Source organism: Bos grunniens, chromosome 8, assembly GCF_055505025.1.
Source record: "Bos grunniens cultivar Pamir isolate PY7600 chromosome 8, Bosgru_T2T1.0, whole genome shotgun sequence".
NCBI lineage: Eukaryota > Metazoa > Chordata > Mammalia > Artiodactyla > Bovidae > Bos > Bos grunniens.
The window spans coordinates 69,566,913-69,592,934 of NC_141172.1; the positions used below are offsets into that span (position 1 = coordinate 69,566,913).

The 26,022-nt window shown below is 49.9% G+C and overlaps 1 protein-coding gene, 1 long non-coding RNA gene and 1 pseudogene across 2 annotated transcripts; 1 reads left to right on the forward strand and 2 right to left on the reverse strand.

Annotated features, from left to right (window-relative positions):
- Positions 1-2,044: 2,044 nt before the first annotated feature.
- Positions 2,045-2,570, reverse strand: LOC147367360 (uncharacterized). The gene is made up of 2 exons (XR_015170047.1): positions 2,480-2,570; positions 2,045-2,368 (listed from the first exon to the last, which is right to left on the reverse strand). It is a non-coding gene; the product is annotated as an uncharacterized LOC147367360 (long non-coding RNA).
- A 6,169-nt stretch (positions 2,571-8,739) lies between these two features.
- LOC147367361 (liprin-alpha-1-like) lies at positions 8,740-25,572 on the reverse strand. The gene is made up of 9 exons (XM_086416435.1): positions 25,375-25,572; positions 23,320-23,466; positions 21,796-21,930; positions 20,517-20,600; positions 18,580-18,803; positions 16,532-16,763; positions 12,212-12,363; positions 11,189-11,364; positions 8,740-9,902 (listed from the first exon to the last, which is right to left on the reverse strand). The coding sequence occupies exons 1-9, from the start codon at positions 25,498-25,500 to the stop codon at positions 9,841-9,843; spliced, it is 1,338 nt and encodes a 445-aa protein (XP_086272561.1). The 5' UTR covers positions 25,501-25,572; the 3' UTR covers positions 8,740-9,840.
- LOC147367362 (uncharacterized) lies at positions 20,662-21,584 on the forward strand (annotated as a pseudogene).
- Positions 25,573-26,022: the final 450 nt, after the last annotated feature.

Genomic DNA, 26,022 nt, shown 5'->3' on the forward strand with positions numbered 1-26,022 from the left:
TAGTGATGTGTTACAAGTGGTCTCATTAAAGTCAGGGACAAGTCAAGGATGTTGTGATCACCTCTGCTAATTATCAATGCTCTGAAAGTTCTAGAATGTGCTATCAGACAAGAAAAGTCAATAATAATTGTAGTTGCTGAAAGAGGGAAATAAAATAGCCACTGATTGAAGATGATATGATGGCCTACCTGAAAAACTCAAAAGTATCAGCTGAAACATGGTAGATAATAGAACAGCTCTGTCAGGGAGTCAGATGCTAACAACTCTCCAGAGTTATTGTTGGCAAAAGAATCAGTGTACCTGCTGGAAACTGCAGCGGAGAAAGGATGCAATCCAAAAAAGGAAGGTGCTGGGAGAAATAGAAATACCCTATGATCAAACTTAAGAGGAATAAAATACCAATATGCACAAAAACGTAAAGTTCTCCTGAGGAACGAAGGATGGGAGGAAGGGATCGGGGGAGGGAGGAAGGAAGTTTGTATAGATGGATGGATGGATAAATGAACAGATGGATGGATGGATGGATAAATGAACAGATGATTGGATGGATTAATGAGTGGATGGGTAGATGGATGGATGGGTGGTTGGAGAGATGCATGGACAGATGGGTGGTTGGATCAATGGATAGATTGATAGACAGATGGAGGATGGATGGATGAGTGGATGAATGGATTAGTGAGTAGACAGATGGATGGACAGATGATTGACTGACTGGATGGACAGGTGGATGCATGGATGGATGAATTACTGAGTGGATGGATGGATGGGTGAATTACTGAGTGGATGCATGGATGGATTAGTGAGTGGATGGATGGATGAACAGATGGCTGGGTGGCTGGCTGGCTGGAAGTGTGGATGAACGGAGGATGGAATGAATAAAGCAGATGTTTACACTTCAATTCTAGAAACATATTCTACACAATTGAGTAGGAGCTGGGCAATGATTGTTTTCTCCAAAACAGTGACAAGTGTTTGGAAAACGGCCTAAGTGCTCATCAGTGAGGGGGGAGGTACAGTCTGTGGACATCCCACAAGGAACAGCCCTCACCCTCCTTCCTGCCTCTTTCCCCATCCCCAGGAGCTCATCAGGGGTTCTGCCCATGCCCCACCCTGAACCCCATCCTCACGGGGGTTGCTGCTTGAGTTTACCACCTGTTAAACTCAACTCATAAGAAGCTCCCTTTACTGAGATACTTTAATAAAACCTCCGGGGAGCCCTCAGCACCTTCATTTCTAAAAAGGTGGCTCTGGTGAACCCTCTGGGGCACAGAGAGCAGAGCAGATACGCTGGGAACAAGCGCATCAGTGCGGGGTGAGTTGACCACCCTCACGCTCACACTTAGAAACAAGGAAGACAAACGGACAAGAAAGCCTTCACTCTTTTTGTGTAAAATAACTGTGAGCCTGAGTCAGGCTCCACCTGCTCCTCAGGGCAGGTACATCTGGGAGATCATGTCTCCTCACCAGGGTTCCTCTCCAGAGTGGACACACCGAGTGTGGGGACTGAGCTGTGTCCTGAGTCTGCACTCGAGAAATGAGGAGCTGGCCGGCCCTGAGCTCCTGGCAGCAATCCACGTTTCCACCAGATTCGTTTTAATTTTCCAACTAGGAGGACCCTCTTACAGGACTTTCAAGGTCTTCCCACGTGGAGGAAACTTGGATGAGCACGATACGACTTGGTGTGACCTGGCGGATGTACAGACTCTTAAAACCCTGAGAGCCCAGGGTCTACAGCTCCCATAAAGGAATCTGCCGAATAGGACAGGCCTGACAAGTCAAATGAGGGAAAAACAATGCAGCCTGGGGGCTAAGCCTTTTCTTTCACTTTCTTGACATTTATATTTACATTTCTTTTAATACATTTTCAAAAACTTCCTTTCTTTTTACACTTTTCACATTTTCAAAAGTCCCTTTTTCATGTTTTCAAAAACTTCCATTTCTGTATTACACTGCCACTGCAGCCCAGCTGTTACAAAAATAATCTGTATGAAGTATTCATCATCTATCTTTTAACAACACAACTGCCGCAAATGAAAAGCTGTCATGGTTTTGAATGCTAGAACTTTATTTAAGCAGGAACAGAGGAGATCTGTATACAAAACCCCGCAAGGGACACAAACGGGGGCGGGGGGGGGGGGCGAACTCTCCCTAGGGAAGGAGGGAGGTGCACTGTTCTGGACGTGGGAGGGGCTAGGGGCCTGTCAGGGACATGATCTCCTGGATCTCCAGGCGCAGCTTCAGCCGATGCGGCGGGTTGCTGATGCTGATCTCACGCTGGATCTCCGTGTGACAGGGCAGACATGATGACGCCGCTCTTCACGTTGGCTCGGCAAGCAGCCACCTACCAGGCCGGCATCCCGACCCAGAGCTGGGTACGGGAGACAGGAGGCAGGAGGTTATGCGTGGCTGTGGAGGGACTGATGCACCGGCCGCAGGTGCGGGCGCGGGTGTGGGTGGAGGTGAGGGGGCGCATACACACCTCCAGCCAGACCACAACTGTTGGCCCGTCCCACTGTGCAAAGGCACGCCTTGTCTCCCGGCTTCCTCCAGCAACTCATGCCTACAAGTAAGGAAACATTCAAAATTCAAGAATCACTACTACACACGGGTATAAAACAAGTTAACCTAAGTATTTATTCTCTTTATAAATTTGAAAAGTGAAATAGTGTGCATCTCATCATTTTCCTTTAATCTTCTAAACCATCTACTTAATGAGAGTTCAGACATATTACAAAGAACACCTGAGTCATGAAATGCTGAATGAGTTCCCGCAATTCCTTATAGAATCACCTCCTTCCCGATGAAAGAGTTATCGCCAACCTTAAAGGATTCAGAAGTCTGCACATCCAAGGGAGGAGGGTAGTCAAGGAAAAACATCCACTCTTCCCTTTCTAAACAGTGAGGACAGATACGTAGAAGAGGAAACCACACTGGGGTCTGAGCAGAGGAACCTGTCCCTGAGAGAGCTTCAGGGATACACAGCATTTCACAACAGACACACAAAGAGCAGCGCAGACTTTCAACACAGAACACTCTAACACAGCAAGCAAGGAGAGGGCTGGATGGGGGCTGTTTCTATCCTGCACTGCTGTTCAGCTAATTAGCCATGTGCTAAATTAAGATACTGGTCATTCTTTTTTGACTAGGCCGCTGTGTGGCTTGTGGGACCCTAGTTCTCCAACCAGGGATCAAACCCCAGGCCCCATGTAGTGGAAGTGCAGAGTCCTAGCTATTGCACTGCTAGGGAATTCCCTAAAGATACACAGTGGCTTTTCAATACACTCAAATGGCATTAGACTTTACTTAAGATTGTGAAGTCTATGTATGGTTAAAGCTCGAAATGTTTCACATCAAATTTCAAGTAACTGTTCCTTTAAGTCAACCTTAGGTTTCCTAGAATAGTAAATATTCTATTTTCTAGGAATAATTATACCAGAAAACACAACAGGTATCTTAATAGCTCAAGAAGTGAAAGTGAAAGTGAATTCACTCAGTCGTGCCCAACTTTTTGCAACCCCATGGACTGTAGCCTAGCAGGCTCCTCCACCCATGGAATTTTCCAGGCAAGAGTACTAGAGTGGGTTAGTTACCATTTCCTTCTCCAGGGGATCTTGGATCTCCCAGGGATCAAACCCAGGTTTGCCACATTGGTAATGGCAGATGCTTTACCGTCTGAGCTACCAGGGAAGCCCCTTAATAGCTCAGGGAGAGGTTTTAAAAAAGGCAAACTTTTTAAATTCCCATATCCCAGGGGAACAAGGCATGTATCACGTGCCTGGAGTTCGCGTCCCAACCACAAGCACCATCCAGAAGCAAATGGAAGACTCGCTTGGCTTCTGCTGGGGTTTATTTCCTTCCTCGGCTATAAGATATTGCATCACTCTGCTGTCACCGGCTCACTCTCATCTGAAACCTAGCTTTACAGAGACAGCTTCAGAGATGAGCCTGGGGGGCTGCCTGCTCTGTGGAACGCTGTGATGACCCTGCTCGGGCCACCCTGCGGGGCTACTTAGCTCAGACCTCCTCTGCCCCCTCGAGGGTCAAATTTGCGACCCCAAGTACAATTCGTTAAAACACTTGCTTAGCAGTAAACTGACGTGGCATGCTTCCTTGCCTTAAAATTAGAGTCACAGGAGAAAGACATTCGGAAATACGGTGAATTCTATGGGGAACAGACACGCCCGAGAGAGGGCCACACCATCTGTGGATGACAACAGGCACTTTAAAGCAGGACATGAGCACCACGGTCAAGCTGTCTTTCCTAACAAGATGGCTGTGTGAGCTTCTTCCCATCAAATGCTACACACGTGGCACCACCCAGACAACAGGTGTGGCCTTGTTTTCCGAGACTGACCGTCCGCACAGCCCAGCACCTCCTACGAGGGTTCGCTGGGCTCCCCTTCACCAACACCATGCCCCACTCCTGTAGCGCTGCTCAGCTCAGAGCCTGGAGTTGGGGACGAGCCCCACGGGGAGGCTTCAGGACACACACAGCTCAGCACACCTGCTGACTCGGCTTCCCCTGCGAGCTGGCGCGTGACAGTGTCCACCAAGGGGAAGAGGAAAGACAGCATTTAGAGCAGGAGGTACGTGATGCCTGAGGGGAGTCCCTGCACACCCAGGACACTGCAATGACCAACAGGGATGCGGACGGTCCCACGGCCTCGGCCTCCCCTCCTCACAGAGCGCATCCAGCACCTGGTGACCCCGCAGTTCTCTCCCTGGGAGTTTCCATGCAACGTGAAAATCTGAGATTCACCAACCCTCAAAAATGCTCTGAAAGTGGATGCATTGGCTGTGTACATTTAGCAATTAAAAATACTTTTGAGACAAATTGGGGCTTAATAGAAAGAAAATAGTTTTGAGAAACAAACTGATTTTCACATCTCTAATGCCACAAATGTTAAACTATATTTAAGTGATATTTTTTCTGGAATACTAAAACATTTTTTCACGTTTTATAGATAAGGCATTTTCCCTGAGTCAATGTTGTCTCTGATTGACAGACAGAACTGAGATTACCCACTGTGGTCAGAAAATCCTCGTACTTTGAATTGTTCTCTATGAAGCCACCAGAACGTCCTAGAATTTGCCACGCATAGCAACAGACCAAAGAACAACCCACTTGTGCATGCGCGCACACACACACACACACAGAGTTAGACATCCACCTTAACACCAGATCCAGAGAAACCTGCCTACCAGAAAACACACACATGCACACACACACCCCTAGACACAGGCACCAAATCCACTGGGATTCCTTTAAAATTATCCTTCCATCACTTTCAAGAGGCACAGGGCTCCTGAAACTGACAACGAGGAGCGCAGGCTCCTTACTTGCGGGCGTCCCTCATGTCCTCGTGGCTGGCCATGCACAGCACCACGTCTGCAGCCAGTCCAGCCGAAGGCACCGCAGAGAGGTGGGGGTCAAGGTTTCACATTTGATGGTGGTCTTGTCATCTCATACCTCTTCCTGTAAAGCTGGCAGCTGAGGGAATGAGGTAAGTGTAAAACTGGGTAACAATAGACTGTGTCGAATATGTGAATCTGGAGCTCTGTGAATCTGGAGGTCTCAGGAGAGACTGGCAGCTAGCTGGTCACGTGGAGTAGCTGCCCCCATGACAGCATTTCTGTCATCGAATGTGCCGGTGCTGCTCTACTGTGACCACCCCGCCCCCCCATCCAGGTGGCAGGGACCCCCACGTGACAGCCCCCAGGCTCGCTCTCTCCGGCTCATCCACCCTCTAAAAGTTTCCCCAGACCCTCAGTAGGAGTGGGCGCTGCTGCGGGTGTGAGCGTGTGTGTCCTCGTGCCCCATGTGACGTTGCACGACTAACCGCAGTCTGTGTTTGCACACTTCCTCCCGCGCTCATGGGACCATGCAGCGTGGCGGGAACGCAGAGGCTGGATTCTGCTACAGTCAGAACCTACTCCTGCTGAGCTTCGGGGTGAGTACAGGCCGGCCTGGTCCCGCAGGGGCATGGAGGCCACACCCTAGAAGTGGAGGGTCAGCGGGTCTCCGGAGGTCGGCCCGGGAGAGCCCTCAGCAGCAGAGAACATGACCTTGGCACCTGGCTGCCGCCGGAGTAGTCAGAGCACGGCCCGAGTCTCCCTCGCATCCGTGCACACAGGTGTGTCTCCCATAGCTGCAGTGCTGCTGGCCACGCCCTGCGTGCACGTTCTCAGAGGGAACAGGGCCCAGAGCATCAGGGTTCACAAGGCTGCCCTGCCCTGGGCCTCTCCGTCTGGAGGCCAGTGTTTAACACTGAAGTGCACCGGCATCTGGGTGTTGGCTGCCGCTGAGGGGCCACGGTCCCTTGCAGGTGCTGCTCTGGGTGGTCCTCTGGTGGGTCCGGCCCGGGAGGCCAGCCCTGCTCGAGCCGCTCTGAGAGCAGGAGGCTGTCTGCTCTGTCCTGTTCACGGCTCAGCTGGAAAGCTAGATTGGGTTTTAAGTTTTTTTACCAGCAGCTTTTAGCTATATGTCAGAATAAAGTCAGCCACAGAGTTCTCTCCTTGATCTGCTTGGTCCTTCGTGTTTCTCTGGATTCTCAAAGCAGCTGAAGCCCAGAATGGGGTGGGGGGGGTGTCTGAAGGGGCAGGGACTCGGGCACCAGTTGCCATCCCAGGACTGACTTGTCTGTTTCCAGTTTACCTGCACTAATTCTGCAGGTGACTATACAGTGTCCAGAATATGACAAAGACTACATTTTGAACTCAATGCAATCGTTAATCTGTTAATACTTGTATATGGACCCTAAGATATTTTATTACAGAGTTTTTAATTAGTGAAAAATTCATGAATACCATAGAGGAAATATTTTAAAATTTAATGTTTCTTATATTTATGTAAACTTATGACTTCATTTATATATTTACTTTTTCTTGTATATCTGGGCTATGAATCTCCTTTCAGATCAGTTCATGTTCTGATACCTGATTTTAGTCTTTCAAATGTATGTACTGTAATGCTTGTCTGTATAAATCCTATGAAGAAATATAGGGCTTTTGTAAATGATGCATTTATTGTAATTATTCTTGTTTAATTTTTAAATGCTAAACCATGAGAGAAGGGGTTTTACTGCGATTGTAAAATCATCATGACACGGTGTGCATTATCCTTCCAGAATGTAACCAAGCTGTCCAACAATCACTCTGAAATGAGCGAACTTAATTTCAACCAATTGTTGTATTTTAACGACTGACCTAAACTGTACTTTTTTTCTAGGAAGAAATGCTTTTTGTCTGCAGTGTGAAGCGATTTAAAAGTACTGGGTGTTAAATGTGAGCTTCTAATGAAATTTGGGCTGAAAGGATGACTAGAAGACGACTATGAAAATCTCTCCGGTAACCTAGTCTCTGTGGCCCTGGATCCCTCGCCTCCGGTGAGACTCTTCGAGGATCAACCGCGGTGCCCTGCACCCGCTGTGGAGCCATCGAGCTGAACAGTGAGGGCGCCACATCCCGGACAGACAGACAGCAAGTGCGGCTCTGACAAAGGCCTTATTTTTCTTATGTAAATCATCTTTTTACATGTTTGTAAACATGTTTAAAGAATGGACCTAGGCGTACATTTTTAGATTTTGATGACATAGCCATTTTGGATAGTATAAGTAGCAAATGTAACTTTTACTTTTTCAGCAGCACATTAAAAAAGCTAGTAAGAGGTGCGTTCAGATCATGGTGCCTTATGCAGCTGATATCTCGGTAGACAGAGACAGCATGTCTCTCTACATGTGGGTTCTGCCTTTAATTTCCTTGTACAATTCATTGTTACCATTCTGTTTTTCTATTAATCTTTTGTGATCTTCCTGAATATGTGACAAAGTATGTACAGTCTACTTTTGAACTATTTTTATCACAGTATTATTTATTGCTTTCTTTCAATAAAGTCAGAGCTTCCCTGGTGGCTCAGAGGATAAAGCGTCTGCCTGCAATGCCGGAGACCCGTGTTCGATCCCTGGGTTGGGAAGATCCCCTGGAGAAGGAAATGGCAACCCACTCCAGCATTCTTGCCTGGAGAATCCCATGGACAGAGGAGCCTGGTGGGCTACAGTCCACAGGGTCGCAAAGAGTCAGACACGACTGAGCGACTTCACTGCACTCACTGCTTCAATAAAGTACTGGAGCAAAATTTCCTGCTGCCAATAAAGAGTGCCGAGGGTAAGCTGTACTCTCAATGAGAACAGACCAGAGCTGGTAATGGGAGCCCGTGTCATCACACGGACATTCTGTTAAGAGAAACGGATGGATACAATGGAAAGGCTAGAAGGCAGAAGTATAGGTGTCCCCAAAGGACGACCTACTAGGTGTTCGTACCCTTGGCTCCGGAGACAAGAGGCTTCATCACTTCAGCATCTTCGGGGACAAGGCCCCTCTGCTGCTGAGGCGTGGGCAGCGGGCCGAGGGTGGGAACAAAGAGCAGGTGTCAAGGCTCACCGTGGATCCCAGGGCGGGGTGGCCGAGGGCAACCCTGACGCGGACCCGAATGATGCACTAGCGAGTGTGCGTGTGCATGCTTGTGTGTGGGAGCTTTTGATCTTATTTTAGTCAAGTCTTTATTATTCATATATGCATAGAGACAAGAATGTAGCAAAGGGAGGTGGGAGGGAGATTCAAGAGGGAGGGGACATATGTACACCTATGGCTAATTCATGTTGATGTATGGCAAGAAATCAAATCTATATTGCACAGAATTATGCTTCAGAAAAAAAGAACATAGCAAGGTGGTCAGGAAAGTATGAAAAAAAGATTTCTCATATTTATAACCATAACTCTGCGTACATCTGGGAGCAGGCTGCCCACCATCATCACACCTTCCCGCCAGCATCAGACGTTTACCCCCAGCATCAGGCCGTAGTCCAGCATCAGACCCTCCCCAAGCATCAGGCCCTCCCCAGCATCAGGCCGTCCTCCAGCATCAGGCCCTAGTCCAGGATCAGGACCTCCCCCAGCATCAGGCCCTAGTCCAAGATCAGGACCTCCCCCAGCATCAGGCCCTCCTCCAGCATCAGGCCCTCCCCCAGCATCAGGCGTGGCAGCCCCACTTGTCTGACACTCCTGAGCACACTTAGGCAGCCCCAGAGCAGCAGGACAATAGCTCTTGCAGGAGGTGCATCTTTAGCAATCACCTGCGGAGCAGCAGTAGCAGCTGGGGTCTGTTTCAGGCCGAGGAGAGGCAAAGAAAAGGCACTTTGTGCCGAGGCAGCAGTGGGTGTGGGCACGTATCAACGCTCTGCTTCCTCCCCGAGGGGGCTTTGCTCTCCAGCTCTCTCACGTGGTCACTCGAGGGCCCCAGGGCTGTGTCCTTCCAGATTCACGGTCTCCTTAATATCTCAAGCCCAAGTCCTGAGTTGCATCCCAGTCTGGTGTGGCAGAGGGCTGGGAACACACAAGCTCAAGGGCTGAAAGGAGCCCAGGGGAACAGTCGGGCCCCAGTGGGTGGCAGAGCAGGGGATGAGGGTGGCTGCCCACAGAGGGCCCCGCAGCAGCACTGGAAAGAGAGCAGGGGTGCCTTAGCTCACTCGGGGACGTTGCCCGGCCTCAGCGCCCAGATGTTACTGCCAGCAGCTCTGGGGATGCAGAAAGCCCGGCGAGTGACACCACTCCACTCGGGCCGTGTGAGTGGGCACTGCCTACCATGGCCTCAGTTTTCATTCCGGTTCCAACTGTCCCTCCAAGGGCTCCTCTTCCGAATGGCACATTTTCTTGATGTGGGTGAACGCGTCCCTGCTTGTTTCTGTCAGCACTGTTGTCGGTCATCGTGTGTTTTCCTCTTTACAATCTGTGCTTGCTGCTCTTCCAGTTTAACTTAGGAGCAGCCCTTATTTTCTGCATTTCCTAGTTGTCAGCGTTCACTGGGGCTTTCCAGGTGGTTCTAGCGGTAAAGATCCTGCCTGCCACTGCAAGAGATAACGAGAGATGTGGGTTCGATCCCCCTGGAGGAGGGCATGGCAACCCACTCCAGTCTTCTTGCCTGGAGAATCCCATGGACAGAGGAGCTAGTGGGCTACAGTCCCTGGGGTCACAGAGAGTCAGACACGACTGAAGCAGTTCAGCACACACTCAGGTTTTAGTTCAGTCGCTCAGTTGTGTCCGACTCTTTGCCACTCCGCGGACTGCAGCACTCCAGGCTTTCCTGTAATTCACTATCTCCTGGAGTTTGCTCAAACTCATGTCCATCCAATCAGCGATGCCATAGAACCATCTCATTCCTGTTGCATCCACCAGAGAGGTGGCTGGGGCTCGGCAAAGTGCATGGTCCCACTGCATGGGTGTGAACCTGCCCTCACCACTCCCTAACCGCATGACCATCACTGTCTCCTCCTCTGTAAATCGGGAGGTGGCAGCACCTGTTTGGTAAGGGGCACACACAGCATCTGGTATATAATCAATGCACCATCCATCTCAGCGTTACATTTAGTAATAATAAGGATAGCATTTAATAATCTGCCCCTTTTTCTCTCTTCTCACTTAACTGTAGTCCAGACCACATCTGTTTTACTTACCCCTATAAATCCCACACCCAGCACAAACAAGACACTCAACAAATCTCTGGCTGAAGAGGCAGGAACATATCCTGTTCTTAAGGAGATGAAGCCGAGTGAGATGGGGGCCTGATGATAACACTGTGTGATGAGGAGACGCCAGGAGGACCTGCGTGGCTGTGGTATGGAGTAGGGGGCATGGGCAGAACCCGTGATGAGCTCCTGGGGATGGGGAAAGTGGCAGGAAGGAGAGGTGCTGTTCCTTGTGGGGTGTCCACAGATTTTACCTCACCCCTCACTGATGAGCACTTAGGCCATTTCCAAACACTTGTCACTGTTCTGGAGGAAACAATCATTGCCCAGCTCCTACTCATTCGTAGAGTATGTTTCTAGCACTGCAGTATAAACATCTGCAGTATTCATTCCATGCTCTGTTCATCCACCCATCTGGCCAGCCATCTGTTCATCCATCCATCCACTCACTAATCCATCCATCCTTTAACTCTTAATTCTTCCATCCATCCACACATCCGTTCATCAACTGATCCGATCATCTCGGACCCTAAAGAAGACAGATGCCTCGTCTGCTCCTCCCAGGAGGACACCCAGCGTGAGTGACAGGGGCCTCATGGGGACAGCGGGAGAGACACAGAAGGGACATGCATGCAGACCCTCCTCCCTCTGAACGGTGAAGCACCCACCTGGTCCTAGCACCTCCTTGCTGGGCTGTCCAGGCCGGCCCTTCTCCTTCTTGCCAAACAAACGGCCGATGGAGGACTTGATGCCCTTCTTCTTTGGGGCTTTCTGCGGCGAGTCCTGGCTGCTGCTGCTGCTGCTGCTGGGGTTGCCCCCGGGGCCGTCCTGAGAGCCTGTCGAGCTTTGGGGAGAGAAAACAACCTTTAACCGGCACCCTTGTGCAAACACACACCCCTCCACAAGACCTACTGATAGAACTGGCCACCCAGCAACACCCGCGCCTCAACCTCGCAGCAGACAGTGGAGTCTCCTTCACCAACCACACTCCACACGAGCAATGCAGGCTTCCGGCCACAAACAATGGCCCCGGGAAGCTGAGATTCTCTGCCTGGAGCTCTCCCCTGAGGAGGGCTTCACTCCAGACGAGCTGGTGCAGAGGGCTCTCCAACCCTCCCTCAGGGTCGCTGCTCGGCAGGTGATGACCCTTCCAGAGAAGGCGAGCTCCCCTGCTCTGGGCAGTTCCCCCCGCTTCCCGCAGGGTGACCATCCCCGGCCGTGGCAGGAGAGTGACGGTCACCGTGCAGGGCTGCTGGTCAGGTGACCACATGTGCCCTCCATCGAGTGCTGCCTGGCTCACAACGGGAGCTCAGCAGGTGGGGGTCTGAATGAGGACAGGGTCAGTCACAGGAGGTGACAGACAGTCTCCTGAGAGGAGACCCCTGAGAAAAAGGGAGGGACCCTCAAGAGCAAATCCAAGAGGCACGGAGCCGTAACCATCAGGAATGCACCCAGGCCGGGCAGAGCTCTAGCAAGAGCAGGAAGAAATCTCCCACAGGAGTCAATACGTAGAGACGGATGTTTTCTAAAATCACTGAGGTCACTGAGCTCTTCTACCCCAGCACCTGAAGTTCACCACTAAACACAGGCACTGAATCCAGTGGGATTCCTTTACAATCATCCCTGCAACTCTTTGAAGACAAGAGGCGCAGGGCTCCTGAGACTGTCGACGAGGCGCGCAGGCCCCTTACTTGTGGGCGTCCCTGATGTCCTCGTAGCTGGCTCTGTGCGGTGACCCCCTGTCCAGCCGGTCTAGCCGAAGGAACCGCAGCAAGGCGGGGGTCGAGGCTTCACATTTGATGGCGGTCTTGTCATCTTCTACCTCTTCCGGTAAAGGTGGCAGCTGAGGGAGTGAGGTAAGTGTGAAATTGGCTAACGATAGACTGTGTCGAAAAAGGCAATCACACAGGCTTTACATTATAACCAGAAACTTATTTGAAAACAGAGTAGCGATGCTATCCGCCAAGTACAAAAAAATGTGTTGTTCTAGCTTAATGCCATCTTAAAGGACTGTCTTGTTCAAGAGAAGCGGGGCCGTGGGGCAGCAAGAACACCCTACTGAGTGCACAGATCCTGGCCTGGAGCCTCCCTGCAGCCAGGCTCCACTCTCCCTTGAATCCAGCGACCAGATGGCCCTGCCAGGCAGGACAGCGGAGCCACGCCAGCACCGTGAACCCTGCATGGCATGAACTGCCCTGATGAAAGGACTGTGTTCATCGCCAGATGCCGCTCAGGAGAACCACTAGCAACAGTAAGAAACCTCTCAGCAAAGCCGTCCAGACCTTTCTGTTTGAAGGAGAAAAGGAAACAGCTTGTACCACCACCCAAGATCATGTTTAGTGATGATGCAGGTTACTGAACCTATGAAAACAAGTGAAGTATAGAAAAGGTACCTAACCCCTGCATGCGAACACCACGTGTCTGGCTTGTCTTTCTCAGAAACATACAGACTGGGGGCTACACACTGAAGTCCTTACACGCAGTTGGAGTGTAATTTGCTCACTGTGGTTTACATAAAGTAAACTGCTGCTGCTAAGTCACTTCAGTCGTGTCCGACTCTGTGTGACCCCATAGACGGCAGCCCACCAGGCTCCCCCGTCCCTGGGATTCTCCAGGCAAGAACATTGGAGTGGGTTGCCATTTCCTCATCCAATGCATGAAAGTGAAAAGTGAAAGTGAAGTCGCTCAGTCGTGTCCGGCTCGTAGCGACCCCATGGACTGCAGCCTACCAGGCTCCTCCGTCCTAGGTCTTCACTAAGAACTGATTTGTTTCAACCTAGAGGGGTGGGATGGGGAGGGAGACGGGAGGGAGGTTCAAAAGGGAAGGGATGTATGTGTATCTATGGATGGTTCATGTTGAGGTTTGACAGAAAAGAACAAAGTTTTCCACTGTGTTCCCCAGTTTTCCGCTGGTCCTGGGTCTGAAGACAGGAAAGACAGTGGTGGCAACAGTGTGGGGAACAGATTAACCCCTCTGGGGTCCAGACAGGTCTCCTTTATACATTTGCTACTGGGTGTGCGAGCCTGGGCACGGTGCCCGGCCTCTCTAAGCCTTAGTGTCCATGTCTGCTGAATGGGGATAACAGCAGCCTGGACCTCACCTGGGTGTCTGTGGGATTAGATGACAGACTCGGAAAGCATTTGACACGGTGCCTGGCGCACAGAGTCTCCTGCACACTGCTACCCACCATCATTAAATTGGCTTCTTCCAAATCTAACATCTATGGCTCTGAGTCAGTCATTTGTTTTAAAAAAACTCTAAGCGGAGATTCCATGGTAGTCTAGACATTAGGACTTGGCACTTTCACTGCCGGGACACCGGTCTGATCCCTGGTTGGGGAACTAAGATCCCATAAGCTGTGCAGCATGGCCAAAAAAATAAGTAAAGAAAATTTTAAAAATAATAAATAATACTATGTCTACTATAAATAAGCATGAGATGATTAGAAGGCAAACAAGTGGGATATAGGCAAACTGTTACAATCGTCCCAACGAATGACCTATTTCCAACAGAACCATCAACATATTTTAAGTGGTGGGTGAGTTTCATTACTTCCATTAAAATGTCAGTTCTTCACCAGTACATAACCACACAGTGTTCATTCACATAAAATGATAAGGACTCTCTAATACTTCACAGAGAAACAAAGGCATGCTAAATTACTAAATAGTTTACCTTTCAACAGTGCTTCCTTAAATCACTAGGCTGATAGATGCATGCAAAGAAAGGAAGAGAAACCAGATGTATTGTGACTTGGAAGCTAAAACTTCAAGAATCGGCATAGGCAAACACAGTATAGCCAAAACGATGGCAAACATAGAAGTGAGATGAAGATTTAGACAACGTGTAACTAGAAACAGAACATTTTTTTTGACCACAGAAGTTAAATAAGCTATTCAAGATTTACTAGAGAAACACTATAAATTATTACTCAGGAAGATACAGTTCTATTACAACATCATGATTTATTAAAGCACAGCATTCTCTACAATAAAGGGCCTTAACAGTTGTCTATTCTCAGCCAAACTTCTCTATAAGTTAGTTTCTCTTAATAAAAAAGATGTTATACTTTAAAATAGTGATTTAACTGATGAGGAAGTTACCATAATACCTATTTTAACACTGAACAAATCTAACCACCTATTGGATATTAATGTAAAATGCTTACCTAGAATTTGATGTAAAATTTCTCAAAATAAATTTATTAAAGTAGGTTCCCTGTGAAAATATGTAAGAATGGAAGCTAGCATAATAGCAGGTGCAGTCTTTACATTTTATTCACCATAGAAGATAGTTTTTTAAAGAGTCTAGTAGAAACATTAACTGTGCAAAAGCTGATGAGATTTATAGCCTTAAATACAAGCACCAAAATAGAAAGGATATTGTGTCAAAAATCCATTAATTCTACACTTAAGAAGATCATTTCTATAGGTAAGGATAATCTCATTTATGAATTACACATGATATGTAGTTGAGGATCCATCTACATTATGCTTGTAAATGCATAGTGATAGGCTAATTCAAACTTACTGCTCTGGGGGGAAAACACCATTTAATGAGACATGAAGACAAAGCACAAACCCGACTAAGTGCACCCACAACACTGCTATGACCAGAGCAGGTGGGAGGACGGGGAAGGGGAGATGGATGGGTAAACTACAGCCTGGGGGGCGAGGGGGGCAGTGGTGGGAAGCTGGGGTCTGGATTGACAACCACTAAGCAGACAACAGGATGAGCCAGGAAATCAAAACCAATGATGAAAGCAGACACACCGTCAGAGAACTCCAACAACAGGACAAAATATACAGAACTGTTCTTTTACAAATACTCGGAAGGAAATCAAGCATGAAACCACAGAGAAATCGTCAAAGAATTTTAAATATCAACTACTTAGCCAAAGATGCAAATTAGAAAAACAGTGTCTCCAAAGACCACAAAATGGACTAGTTACCACTTCACATGCCGCTAAAATGATTCACAGTTAATTTAATTATATGCTGACTAACAATGCAGCTAACATGAAATGGGTGGTAACAACAAAAAAAGGGATAATACAAGTGCAGTGACAAAGCAGAGTGCTGTAAACATGATTTCATGGGGTAAACAGCAATGCACTCCCAAAACCTAAGCTAAACATGGAAGAAAGCTGGAACACGTGCTTTAGAGCTGCACACTCTGTCACCAAAAGCCCTAGGTCGTCATCCTGTTTTCAGACTCGGAAGAGTGAAGAAGCCCGACCTCTTCCCTGGGGCCCTGGGGCACCGGGCTTTTAACCTGGTTTCACACGCAGAGCTGGCCTGAGCGCGCGGCCAGGCCCATCAGCAAGACCAGTGTAGATTCTTGGTTTGGTTCCCGCCGCATGCCCTGCACCCTGTAGCTAGGCATCCCCAGTGGGAAATGTGCCGCCCGGTTTCCACGTGCAGTGAGAGCTGCCTACGGTTACTCTCACGAAGCGGTCTGCTCCCTGAGAACAGCAACTTCCTGCAGCTGCTGTGTCCAGCACAGGCCAGGCCCAGCGTTACAGAGGCAGGCTCTGGCTGAGTTCATGATGACGTGCTAAGCCGGTGGTCCAAATATCAAGACTAATTTGTCGCTGTGCGATTATGGAATGGTGGTCCAAATATCAAGACTAATTTGTTGCTGTGCGATTATGGAATGATTTCGCTTAGTTGTGTCCGACTCTTTGCGACCCCATGGACAGTGGCCTACCAGGGTTCGTGGTCCATGGGATTTTCCAGGCAAGAATACTGGAGTGGGCTGCCATTTCCTTCTCCAGGGCATCTTCCCAACCCAGGGATCGAACCCGGGTCTCCTGCATTGCAGACAGATGTTTTACCGTCTGAGCCACTAGGGAAGCCCGATGAAAGACTAGGCAGTTTTAAAAATCTTAGACCTCTGAGCGTAGCAAATGTACCTGACTTTCTTCTGGGTAAAAAGAGAAAAAACAAACAAACAAAAGAAAAGTAGTGTGCTCGGGGAGGGACGCGGCAGGGAGGAGGCCGACACATACCAGAGTCATGATGCCCAGCTTGTCTACCTTCCGCGCCAGGCTGTGCCGCCTCCTTCGGGGCTTGGAGCGCCCTCTGCTGGGCAGGCAGGAGCCGGCATGCGAGGAGGTGGCATTCAGGTTGAGGGAGTTCAAGGATTTAAAACGACGAAGGTTGCTTGAGCTCCCCGTGCCCACCCTGCTCTCAATCCCCTCGGCCCGCTGCTCCGTGTTCTCCTTCTTTTCTTGGATCAACCTAAAATAGAAGAAAATCATCACCTGCCTTTGTCAGCAGAGGAATGTGTCTGGACAACAAATTTGGGCTTGCATTCTGTGTCACGATTAGCAAATTCCACGAACAGTTGCTCAATTAACATCTCAGCAAAAAGGTTCAACTTTCCCTCTTTGGAATAGTCTCAAACTTAGAATAATTTATCATTGAGTCTTACAAAGTGGCCCCTGATCATTCACGTTTGATTTGACTTATTTACTCTACCATTCTGATGGGGTCTGGGTGGCGACTCTCTCCGTGTGAGGAGATACCTGAAGTTGACAACCTTTACCTTCCCTGCTCTCAGGGCAGAGATGCATGTCAGTGCCTCAAGTCTTTTCCACTGGGAATCAGGAACTCTGTATAACCAAAACAGCGATTCACGAGCAAGCTAGAGTTTCTAAACACGAGTCTCCAGACCAGATGAAGTGCTGAGGTGATCTTTTAAATTTTTTTTAAGGTTGTATATGTACAAACGCATCACTTGAAGTTTTCCACCAGCTTTGTGTGAGTTTCTGGATTCATGTCAATGTGCTGCATTAACCTAGAATTCAGTTACTGCTCTTCTCCCCTAATGTGTCATGGATGATTTTATATACAGGTTAAATACATGATTATGCAAATAAAATGCTTTTCAAATTAAAATACAAGATCCTTACAGGTAGTAAACTCTCCAGTTTCACTTCTACTTATACATCTTGAAAGTTTTTCAGTGTTGACAAGTTGATGGACAGAATTTACCATTTATATCAAGTCAACTTGTTGCATAAGGAAAAATCACTTTTACCTGACAACTTGCTGTAAAAATAAAAATATTAATATATAACCATTCCAAATTTCCTATGGGGATGCAAAAGACAGTCTTTCTGAGCTTGTCTGTGCTCAAACACGGCCCATAAAGCAGTCTGTCTCGGCGTCAAAAGTGCAGGTAGCACATCTGTGTTTGCTGGTTGTGGCGTTCACCCCTGCCTTTTGCCCGAGCCCCCCTGCACTCGACCGGCAGGAACGGGCACCTCGGCCAGGGCTGACGGGACGAGAACAATCTGAGCAGCAGCTCTGCCAGGCCCTGTGCAGGGCCACCGGCCTGCGGCCACTCTGAACGTGGCCTTGGGACAGGAGGCACAGGTGCGCGGGTGTGGCACCAGGCAGGCCTCAGGGCCCCCAGCCACCCGGCTGCACCCAGACCCAAGGCCCCCTGCTCACTACGAGGCGGGCCTTTGGGTTCTATCCTGTTTTGTAAACTGTTAGAACTGCCAAGAGTCTGTCTAAAGAAAACATTTTATATATACTGATGAGATGAGAAAAACTCAAACACATGTCCTGAGAGTGACATACAGTAACATATCACTATCTTACAACAAGCCAATCTTCACAATGTATTAAGTTAAAAAGGAAATGCAGATCTGAGTGGGAATTTGCCAACCCCAGAACCCCAGCTTTTCTGTTCCAGGTGGCTTTTCACCAGAACGTGGGAGGCTCCGAAGGACACATGAGGACGAACCCTCAGTGCCAGAGGGTGCACGGGCCGCAGGGGACACCACCTCGGCACCTCACCCACCTTGGGGCCCCGAGCTGAGGGGGGGACACCCCACAACGACCCCCCACAGAGTGCTGACACCACACGTTGGACAGAATGCCCTGGCTGACTGAGCTCTATAATCAAGGGCAATCTCAGAACGGAAACTTCTTGAAGCAGACCTGAAGTCAGTTTTCTTACTATGGAACACTCAGACTTCTCTAAGCAGAAGACAGCTCTTCAGAGAAACTGAGTTTCCGGGGAGTTGGGCTCAGGCGCACCCACCAGATCTCTTCGTTGATCTTGTCCAGCTGCTCCTGAATCATCACGGCCAGAGTCTCGGCATCAGCCTGCCCGCTGGGCGACAGCAGAGCGGCCGAGCTGAAGAGGGTGACCCCGTCGCCCTCGCCGTCAGACGTGCCCTCGTCACTCTCGAATGCCTGGGCCATGTTGGCTAGCACGCTGGCCTGCTGCCCGTGCTCCCGGTCCTGATCCTTCAGGGGCTGCACCTGGGCACGAGAGGACCACGTCTCGTCAGCGACATTCTGGGCAGCTCAAGTCTGTCAGGAACTGAACACAATTTTACATGGAAGCCCTGACTTTGGACAAATGGGCCATGCTTATGAGACACTGCCATCTCTTAAGCGAGCAGAACTGAAGAAACGGGCAGGAGGAGAATCCAGTTCCTAGATGGCCCGGTGACACTCAGGTCTTAGTGTGGACGGAAGGCAATCCTATGAGGTTATTCACAAGGGTGGGCTGATGGAGTCAGAGACAAAAACCGAAAATTAAAAAAATACATCCATGCTTCCGTCAGCCAGGCTGAAGGAAAATTAGAAAAAAATCCTTCAGCTCCGCAGCCGCTGGGTCCCCCTCAGCGGTCATCACTGGTACTAGTTCACCGGGAAGTGCCGTCCTCGCGGGTTCCCAGCCCTCCGTTTCCCAGGCTGGTCTGAACACGCACAGACAGGAGTGAGCAGGGGCAGCCAGGGGACGGGAGGGCCAGCCCCTCTGCGGCTCTCCTCTCGGGGCACAGGCCCTCGGGCTGTTCTGGGGATGGCCCCTCACACCGCGAGGGCGGCTCTGTCATCTGAGACGCACAGGAGAGTGCCTGCTGGGCCCCGTGCAGCCCTCCCGCTCTCACACCTCACACCCTTCTCTCCACAAGTCTCCCCCCACTGCCCCACTCTCACCCAGGTCCTGCCTTGATTTCCCAGACATGACCTCAAAGCAACCGAGGGGCAGCCACGAGGTGCTGGCCTGCCGGCTCCCTATCCCCCATGGCCAGTACCCTCGCCCTCTGTCTTGTCACGACCCCTCCCCAGGGCTCGGCCACCCCTTTTTGAGCCCATGGAAATAAAACCTGTCACAGCTTCCCCAATAAGGCATCGGTATTCCAATATTTTTAAAGCAAAACAAAACTTGACTTTGAATTGGCTTAGTCATAAACAGCATCCCAATCTCAACAGCCTCTGAGTAGCGGTTCTGAAAGTAAGGAAGTGCATCCCTGATTGGGAGAACTTGACCTCTCTGCCTCAGCAGGGAGGGAGCCTCACTGCAGGTCTCATGATGGGAGTCAGAACCACAGCCCCCTGGGAGCCCGCGTGTGAGGCTCTGCAGTCAGCCCCAAGAACACAGGTATGGTGGGGACAGTACTGACACTTGAGGCTGGACCTGGGATCCCCACTCCATTTCCTGAATGGTCTGTATCACCGTGTGGCCAACCCTTCTGGGAAACCTCTCTCAGGACTCTCTGATGCGAGCCCCCACCATCGCCCATTCCTGACAGGCCTTCTGTCACAACGGAACTACGGTTCTCCTCCTGCCTAGGAGCAGCCATCCCACACACACACACCATGTCTGGACCAGCAGTCGGGCATGTGGGACTCCAGCGACACGTCCGAGGCAAACACCTCCACACCTGGGCACCAATGAGCCTCGGGCTGGCATCCTGGGGTTTGTCTGAGGGGCACTCGTAAGGTCCAACTGTATCCCGAGCAGCTCCCCGGCCTGGCTGTTCAGAGCAACAAGCAGCCTCTTTGAACGTGGGGGCCCCCTGGCCCCAGCCTACGGGCGACCACATCTGGCCCTGCTCCCGAGGTTGGGTGCCTGGATCAGCAGACAGGGCTACACACACACACTCGATGGCAGAGACGGGAGCGGCGGCCCCCGCCCAAGCCGCGTCTCTGGCCCAGACGCGGCCTCCCCATCAGCACACGCACCCACAGCAGCTCCTTGTTCTTCTCCTCCAGTTGGGCCTGCATCTGGCGCAGCCTCTCTTTGATGTTAAGGTGTCTCTCTTCCACCTGTCGGCCAAGAACAGCGTCAGCTCCTCTCGCAACGACCCTGTCCTGACGCAAGCGGGCTATGCTCTGTGCAGACCACTGGCCCCGGGTTCGTGGGGGGCACGCCCGCACGCCAGCTCAAGCAGCCAGCGCGGCTTCGCGTGTGACACGTGGGTGACGGAGGGTGCTGGTGACCGGCTCGTGAGAGGAGACGTGCTCGTCCCCGCCCCGGGCCCCACACCCGCCGCCGCTGCACCCCCTCCTCAGACTGCCTGTGCTGAGCCAGCGCGGGCAGGGCAGTGGCAAGCACGGGACTCACAAGAACACACGTTCTACCTTCCTAAGCTGGGAGATAAGTTCCAACAGTTTAGCCTCCTTAGTGACAGAGCTTCCGGAAGACCAAAGTTCAGACTACAAGGCCGACCCAGGACAGACAGCAGAGATGTCAGGGGAGAGAAGAAACCAACCCTTGAGAGGAAGATCACAGGCAGAAGGGTGCCCCCTGGCGGCTGTTAGTGACCCTGCTCTGGTTGGGTTTGCGAGCACCCGACACCACCGGCCTCCCGCGACTGGCCGGCCCCTCAGCCGCTCACTGAGCTCCGGGCAACGCTCCGGACAGCCGCGCCCGCACAGGCCCACCTCTCCATGCCCAGCCAGTACCGACCTACAGTGCGGGGCCACACCTTTCCCATCAGAGGGACGGGGTGGCTGGCTGGCTATGGGGACCATGCCCCCAGCAGCGCCACGTCTCCGGGACGCGGCCTCTCACTCGCGGGCTCCCGGGGACTGCAAGCTGGGAGTGGGGCCCCGGGTCTGCACCGTGCCCCGCTGTGACTTACTCAACAATGTATGAATAAAGACTTAAAACTGTGTTCATTACAGAGCTATTTTGGCCATCTCTTAAACGAGAATGGGATTTTTCTAGCTCTCTATCCTGCTAGGCTTTGAGTTGCTGACTGAACTCTGAGCAGCAGTGACTCGGAGCTGAAGTATCCTGGGGACACACAGAACAGGGGACAAAACTGGAGGGAAGTTAAGGGAACGATGACACGGGAGCGGGGACTGTCTGACACTCAGGGCCCGCTCCCATCGAAGCCGGGCAGCACGCCCCCCGCGTCTGCGCTCCTTTGTGGACTGAGCAGCACGGGGAGGGGCACGGCGGGACAGCATGGAACAGACCCTCCCCCGCCCGCCCCCCAGGGACCCAGAGCAGCACCTTGGAGAGCGCGGCCACCAGCTGAGCCAGCTCAGCCTCCACTTCAGGCAGCGTCTCCGCCCTCAGCAGCGTCTGCTGCAGCTTCTGCTCCTCCAGCTCCAGGTGCTCCTGCAATGGTCGGTTTTCATCCTCCTCCTACAAAGGGAGAGCAGAGCATCCAAACAGGCCAAGTGGTGTAGCCTCTGCTGTTTTTAGTAAGCTGAGACAAAACCTAAATGCACGTCTCTACTGGATTAGTTCTGTTTCGCGAGCTGCGTCACGGTAATTTTTCTCTCAGTGTTCCTGGGCTTGGTCTCAGTGGGCAGAACACCTCCTGCCAGAGTATTTGCTTTTCCTAAACGTCCCCAAAGAAGTCTTAAAAAAAAAAAGTTCTTATATATTAAAGAAGATCAGTTATCTGTAGAAGCGTATTCATTCTTATTGACAAGTTAAGGGAATAAGGGTTCAGTACTGACCCTTCTTAAAACATCACCAGAATCATCATTTGAAGGGAACCCTACCGACCGCAGATGGCCACGGGCTTGTAAGCCAAAACATGGCTTTCATCTCCTCTGAAACAAAGATCTGATCAGAGTGTGCCTGGTGAAATGCCAGTCAACTAATATTTGTAAATGCACGATTATTCTTTTAACAGATCTTCTTACTCTGAAAAACTTTTAATGTAGAACATTTAGACAGATTCTTTTTTGAAAAGGAAAAAAAAAAATTATCTATACCCTCGGGTTCCTGAGAGGTTAGCATTTGTTTCTAAGCAGCTTTCTTATGTTTTCTCTGTGTGTATTACTCTATGTATATACATAAACAATATGATATGCTTTAAAACCCTCAGAAAACAAAAGCATATGGTACGTAGTATTTTCTGATCTGCCTTTTACAGCCATTATTTTGTATATCGTAATGTTCTTAATTAGCATTCCACATCATAAATTTCAATGGCTTTCTAGTATTCTATTTTTGTGGTGGGGCCAATGATACACTTTGTCACACACCAGATTGACTCACTTTGTTTTGGAGAAGCCAGATTTGGTTTTCCTGGGTAAGTCCTGATTATCTGAGATGACATGGGAACAGGAGCGAGTAAAGCTCACCCAACCATAGGAAGTACCAACCCTAATCAGACTGGAGCTCTAACCCTGCCTTTTGACCCCAGTTCCCAGCAGGCAGCCAGCTGCCATGAAGTTCCCTGCTGCTCTCTGCTCTTTCAGGAAAAATGCTAACAAGCCAACAGATTCAAGTAAAACAAAAGCGTCAGGAGTGGAATTCCACAACATGGTTAAACCAAATCCCAAATCATTCAAACCTGTAAGTTGCAGTCACCCTCAATTTTTAAACATTGGATTTCCTTTCAGTACAGTTGATTTATCATGATGTACATCCACACTTTTGAACACAGTATTTTCGGGTCATAAGAACTTTACACTGGGACTTGATTTCCAACATGGGAGTCACATGAAAAGGTCTTTACCTTCCTTCTTCAGTATTCACTACTATAAAAGTCAGACACAGGTCAGTAAAGGCCATTACCTGTCGATGCAGAGAATCCTTATTTGCGATTTCCTTTTCAGGTTTATCATCAAGGTCATGCACAGAGGAGGCTTCGCGCTGTGTGGCGAGGTAGCATTTCTCAAGTGTCGTGATTCTCTTCTCCACGTCCTCCTTCTGGGCCATGGCCTACACCGGGCATTACAGAGGAGAAAAGTAAGTCATTATCGTGGAATACTCCAGCACACTTAAGAGTAAAAAAGCTGGACTAAATCCTAAGTTTCAAATCAAACATAAAATTAGCATCCTCAAAATTAAACTCCTAGACATGGCAGTTTTCTTAGACGTGAGCAAAAACGCGCCTACCTCAAATGTCACATTTGCCACGATGGCACCCATCTGTCTTAATGTCTGTCTCGCCACTCGATTTACCAAGCTTCTTTTCTACATAATAAACCCAAACAGCAAACAAAAAGTACAGTAAACTACCCTGTCATTGCAAGAATTCCAGGAGGGAAGGGATCTGGCATGAAATGAGGACCTCTGTCTCCTACACCATACAGGCGGGCTTGACCCAGAACACGGAGGGACCTTCAACAGATCCAACAGGGAGCTCTGAGGCTCATTTCCTCGGGTAAAAGTTGGAAAAAATCTCATGCAATTTCCTCAAAATTAAAGTAAGAATATCAGTGAGTGGAAACAGAAGTCAAAGTGTAACACAACTGGAAGCAGCCTGCTCAAGCCTAGTTCTTCTAAAGCAGAGTTACACCACATGTCTGAAATGCTCACACCAGGACCAGCACTTGCTGCTGGTGCAACTCCCGCCTGCCAGCTCAAAATCCATTTCAGGTCCCTCCGTAGTCACTAAGTAACCAGTGTTGTCCTAACATTAAAAGTGAAAGGTCTTAAAAACGCTTTTTCCAGAATTCTCTACATATTAAACTCTGCCACCTAATCTCCTCCTATTGCCAGAGTAATGTGAACAGGTTATACAAATATGTGCAAATACTTCTGTTTTGAGTTCTCACACAGAATTACTCACACCAAGCTACTAAACAAGTACACCTGCTGGAACACATGTTGGAGGGGTTCTCTCTGAGACGGTCTCACAGTGGAGGGGTTGGGCAGGGTGGGCACTGTCTGCCTGTGTACAAAGGAAAGCTGAGGCTCACAGGAGGAGGCCTGAGCTCCCAGCACTCTTCTGTTTTCACAATGACTGTTAGGTAGTTTCTCATAAATCATGACACTCGCAGACATGACCACCAGAAACATCATGATTCTACATGGTTACACAGCACGGGCCTGAGGATCTGAGGGTGAGCAAAGGCCACTCGTCTTGTCTGACCACCGGTGTCACTGTCACACATCCCTTCAAGGAGCAGAACCTCAGAAAACTAGAGAAGATGGCCAGGCAAGCTGCCTCAGCAGAGCCCACACAGCATGCTCCCATCTCTCCGAGAGAACGGGCTCCACAGACGTCACCAGACTCGCCTGAGTGAATCAGAAGGAAATTTCAGCATCATCGGGAATACATTCAACAGGCAGGTAGGGGGATGAACTGGGAGACTGGGGTTGACACATACACTACTGATACTGTGCATAAAGTCAACAGTGAGTAAGGGCCTACTGTACAGCACAGGGAGCTCTACTCAGTGCTCTGTGGTGAAGTTAATGGGTAGGAAATCTAAAAAAGAAGGAGATTTGTGTGTACATATATATATATATGATTGATTCACTTTGCTGTACAGCAGAAATTGACACAGCAGTGTAAAGCAACTATACAAATCAATGAATGAACGGATGAATAAATTTTTAAAAAGGAACACACTAGGCCCCCTAGAACTTGTAGGAATGAGCAGTCCACACCCAGGGTGCAGCACAGCGCTAGGGCTGCCCTTATGTTGGTCCACTGCAATGGACCGTCTGGACCAGGCCTCTTCTACCCCGAGACCTTGACGCAGAGGCAGGGAGGCCACCAGTCGTGGTCTCGCCAGAGCTCTGCTCTTGCTCACGCAGCCATCCCAAGGCTGAGACCACCGGGAGAACAAGGGACCCACATTCCACCTCAGGACGACAGACATGTCCACCGTCACTCACTTCTCGGACGTCCCGCTGTAGTTTCACGTTTACTTCCTCGGACTTGAGGAGATCCTTCCTGGCCATGTCCAAGTCCTCCTCCAGGTCTGTCACCTGCGCAGAGAGGGCTGCCAGGAGCTCCTTCATCTGGCTCTGATCTCGCAACTGGTTGTTTATGATTTCCTGGAGCTGGATCACCCGAGCCAGAGAGCCGTCACGGCTTCTCTAAGGGGGAAAGGAAGCCTTAGACAGCCTTGTTTTGGGAGGGAAGGAACACAGCACTTCCGGGCAACCGGTGAGGTCAAAACTGCCTTCTGTGCTCTGGAGCTCACACGACCCTCACAGTCGCACAGAACTACATGGTGCTTTGGTGACAGGTCCCAACAGCCCCGCACAGACTGGATGGTAAGACGAGAACCAGACAGAGAGTGAGACCGAGGACTTGCCTTTCCATTGGTACTTGGCATGTTTTCTTGCTTGGGATTTACATCAAGCACCCCATCCATCAGTATCTTTTCCGGGTTTTTCTTCTCTTTAAGAATCATCAGCTAAAACCAAAAGTTTGAATCAGAATAAAGAAATTAGTAAAGACAGCAAAACTCCATTTGGAAAAACTCAACTCAAAACTGAAAATACAGCATAAAAAGAAAATACATGGTGATGCTATCC

Coding starts and splice junctions, on each gene's coding strand:
- LOC147367361 (XM_086416435.1), bottom strand. CDS start 25,500: ATGAAGGAGCTCCTGGCAGCCCTCTCTGCGCAGGTGACAGACCTGGAG. Junction 23,467..25,374: donor TACAGCGGGACGTCCGAGAA/GTGAGTGACGGT, acceptor TGCCCGGTGTAG/GCCATGGCCCAGAAGGAGGA. Junction 16,764..18,579: donor AAGATCAACGAAGAGATCTG/GTGGGTGCGCCT, acceptor CTTCTATTTTAG/GTTGATCCAAGAAAAGAAGG.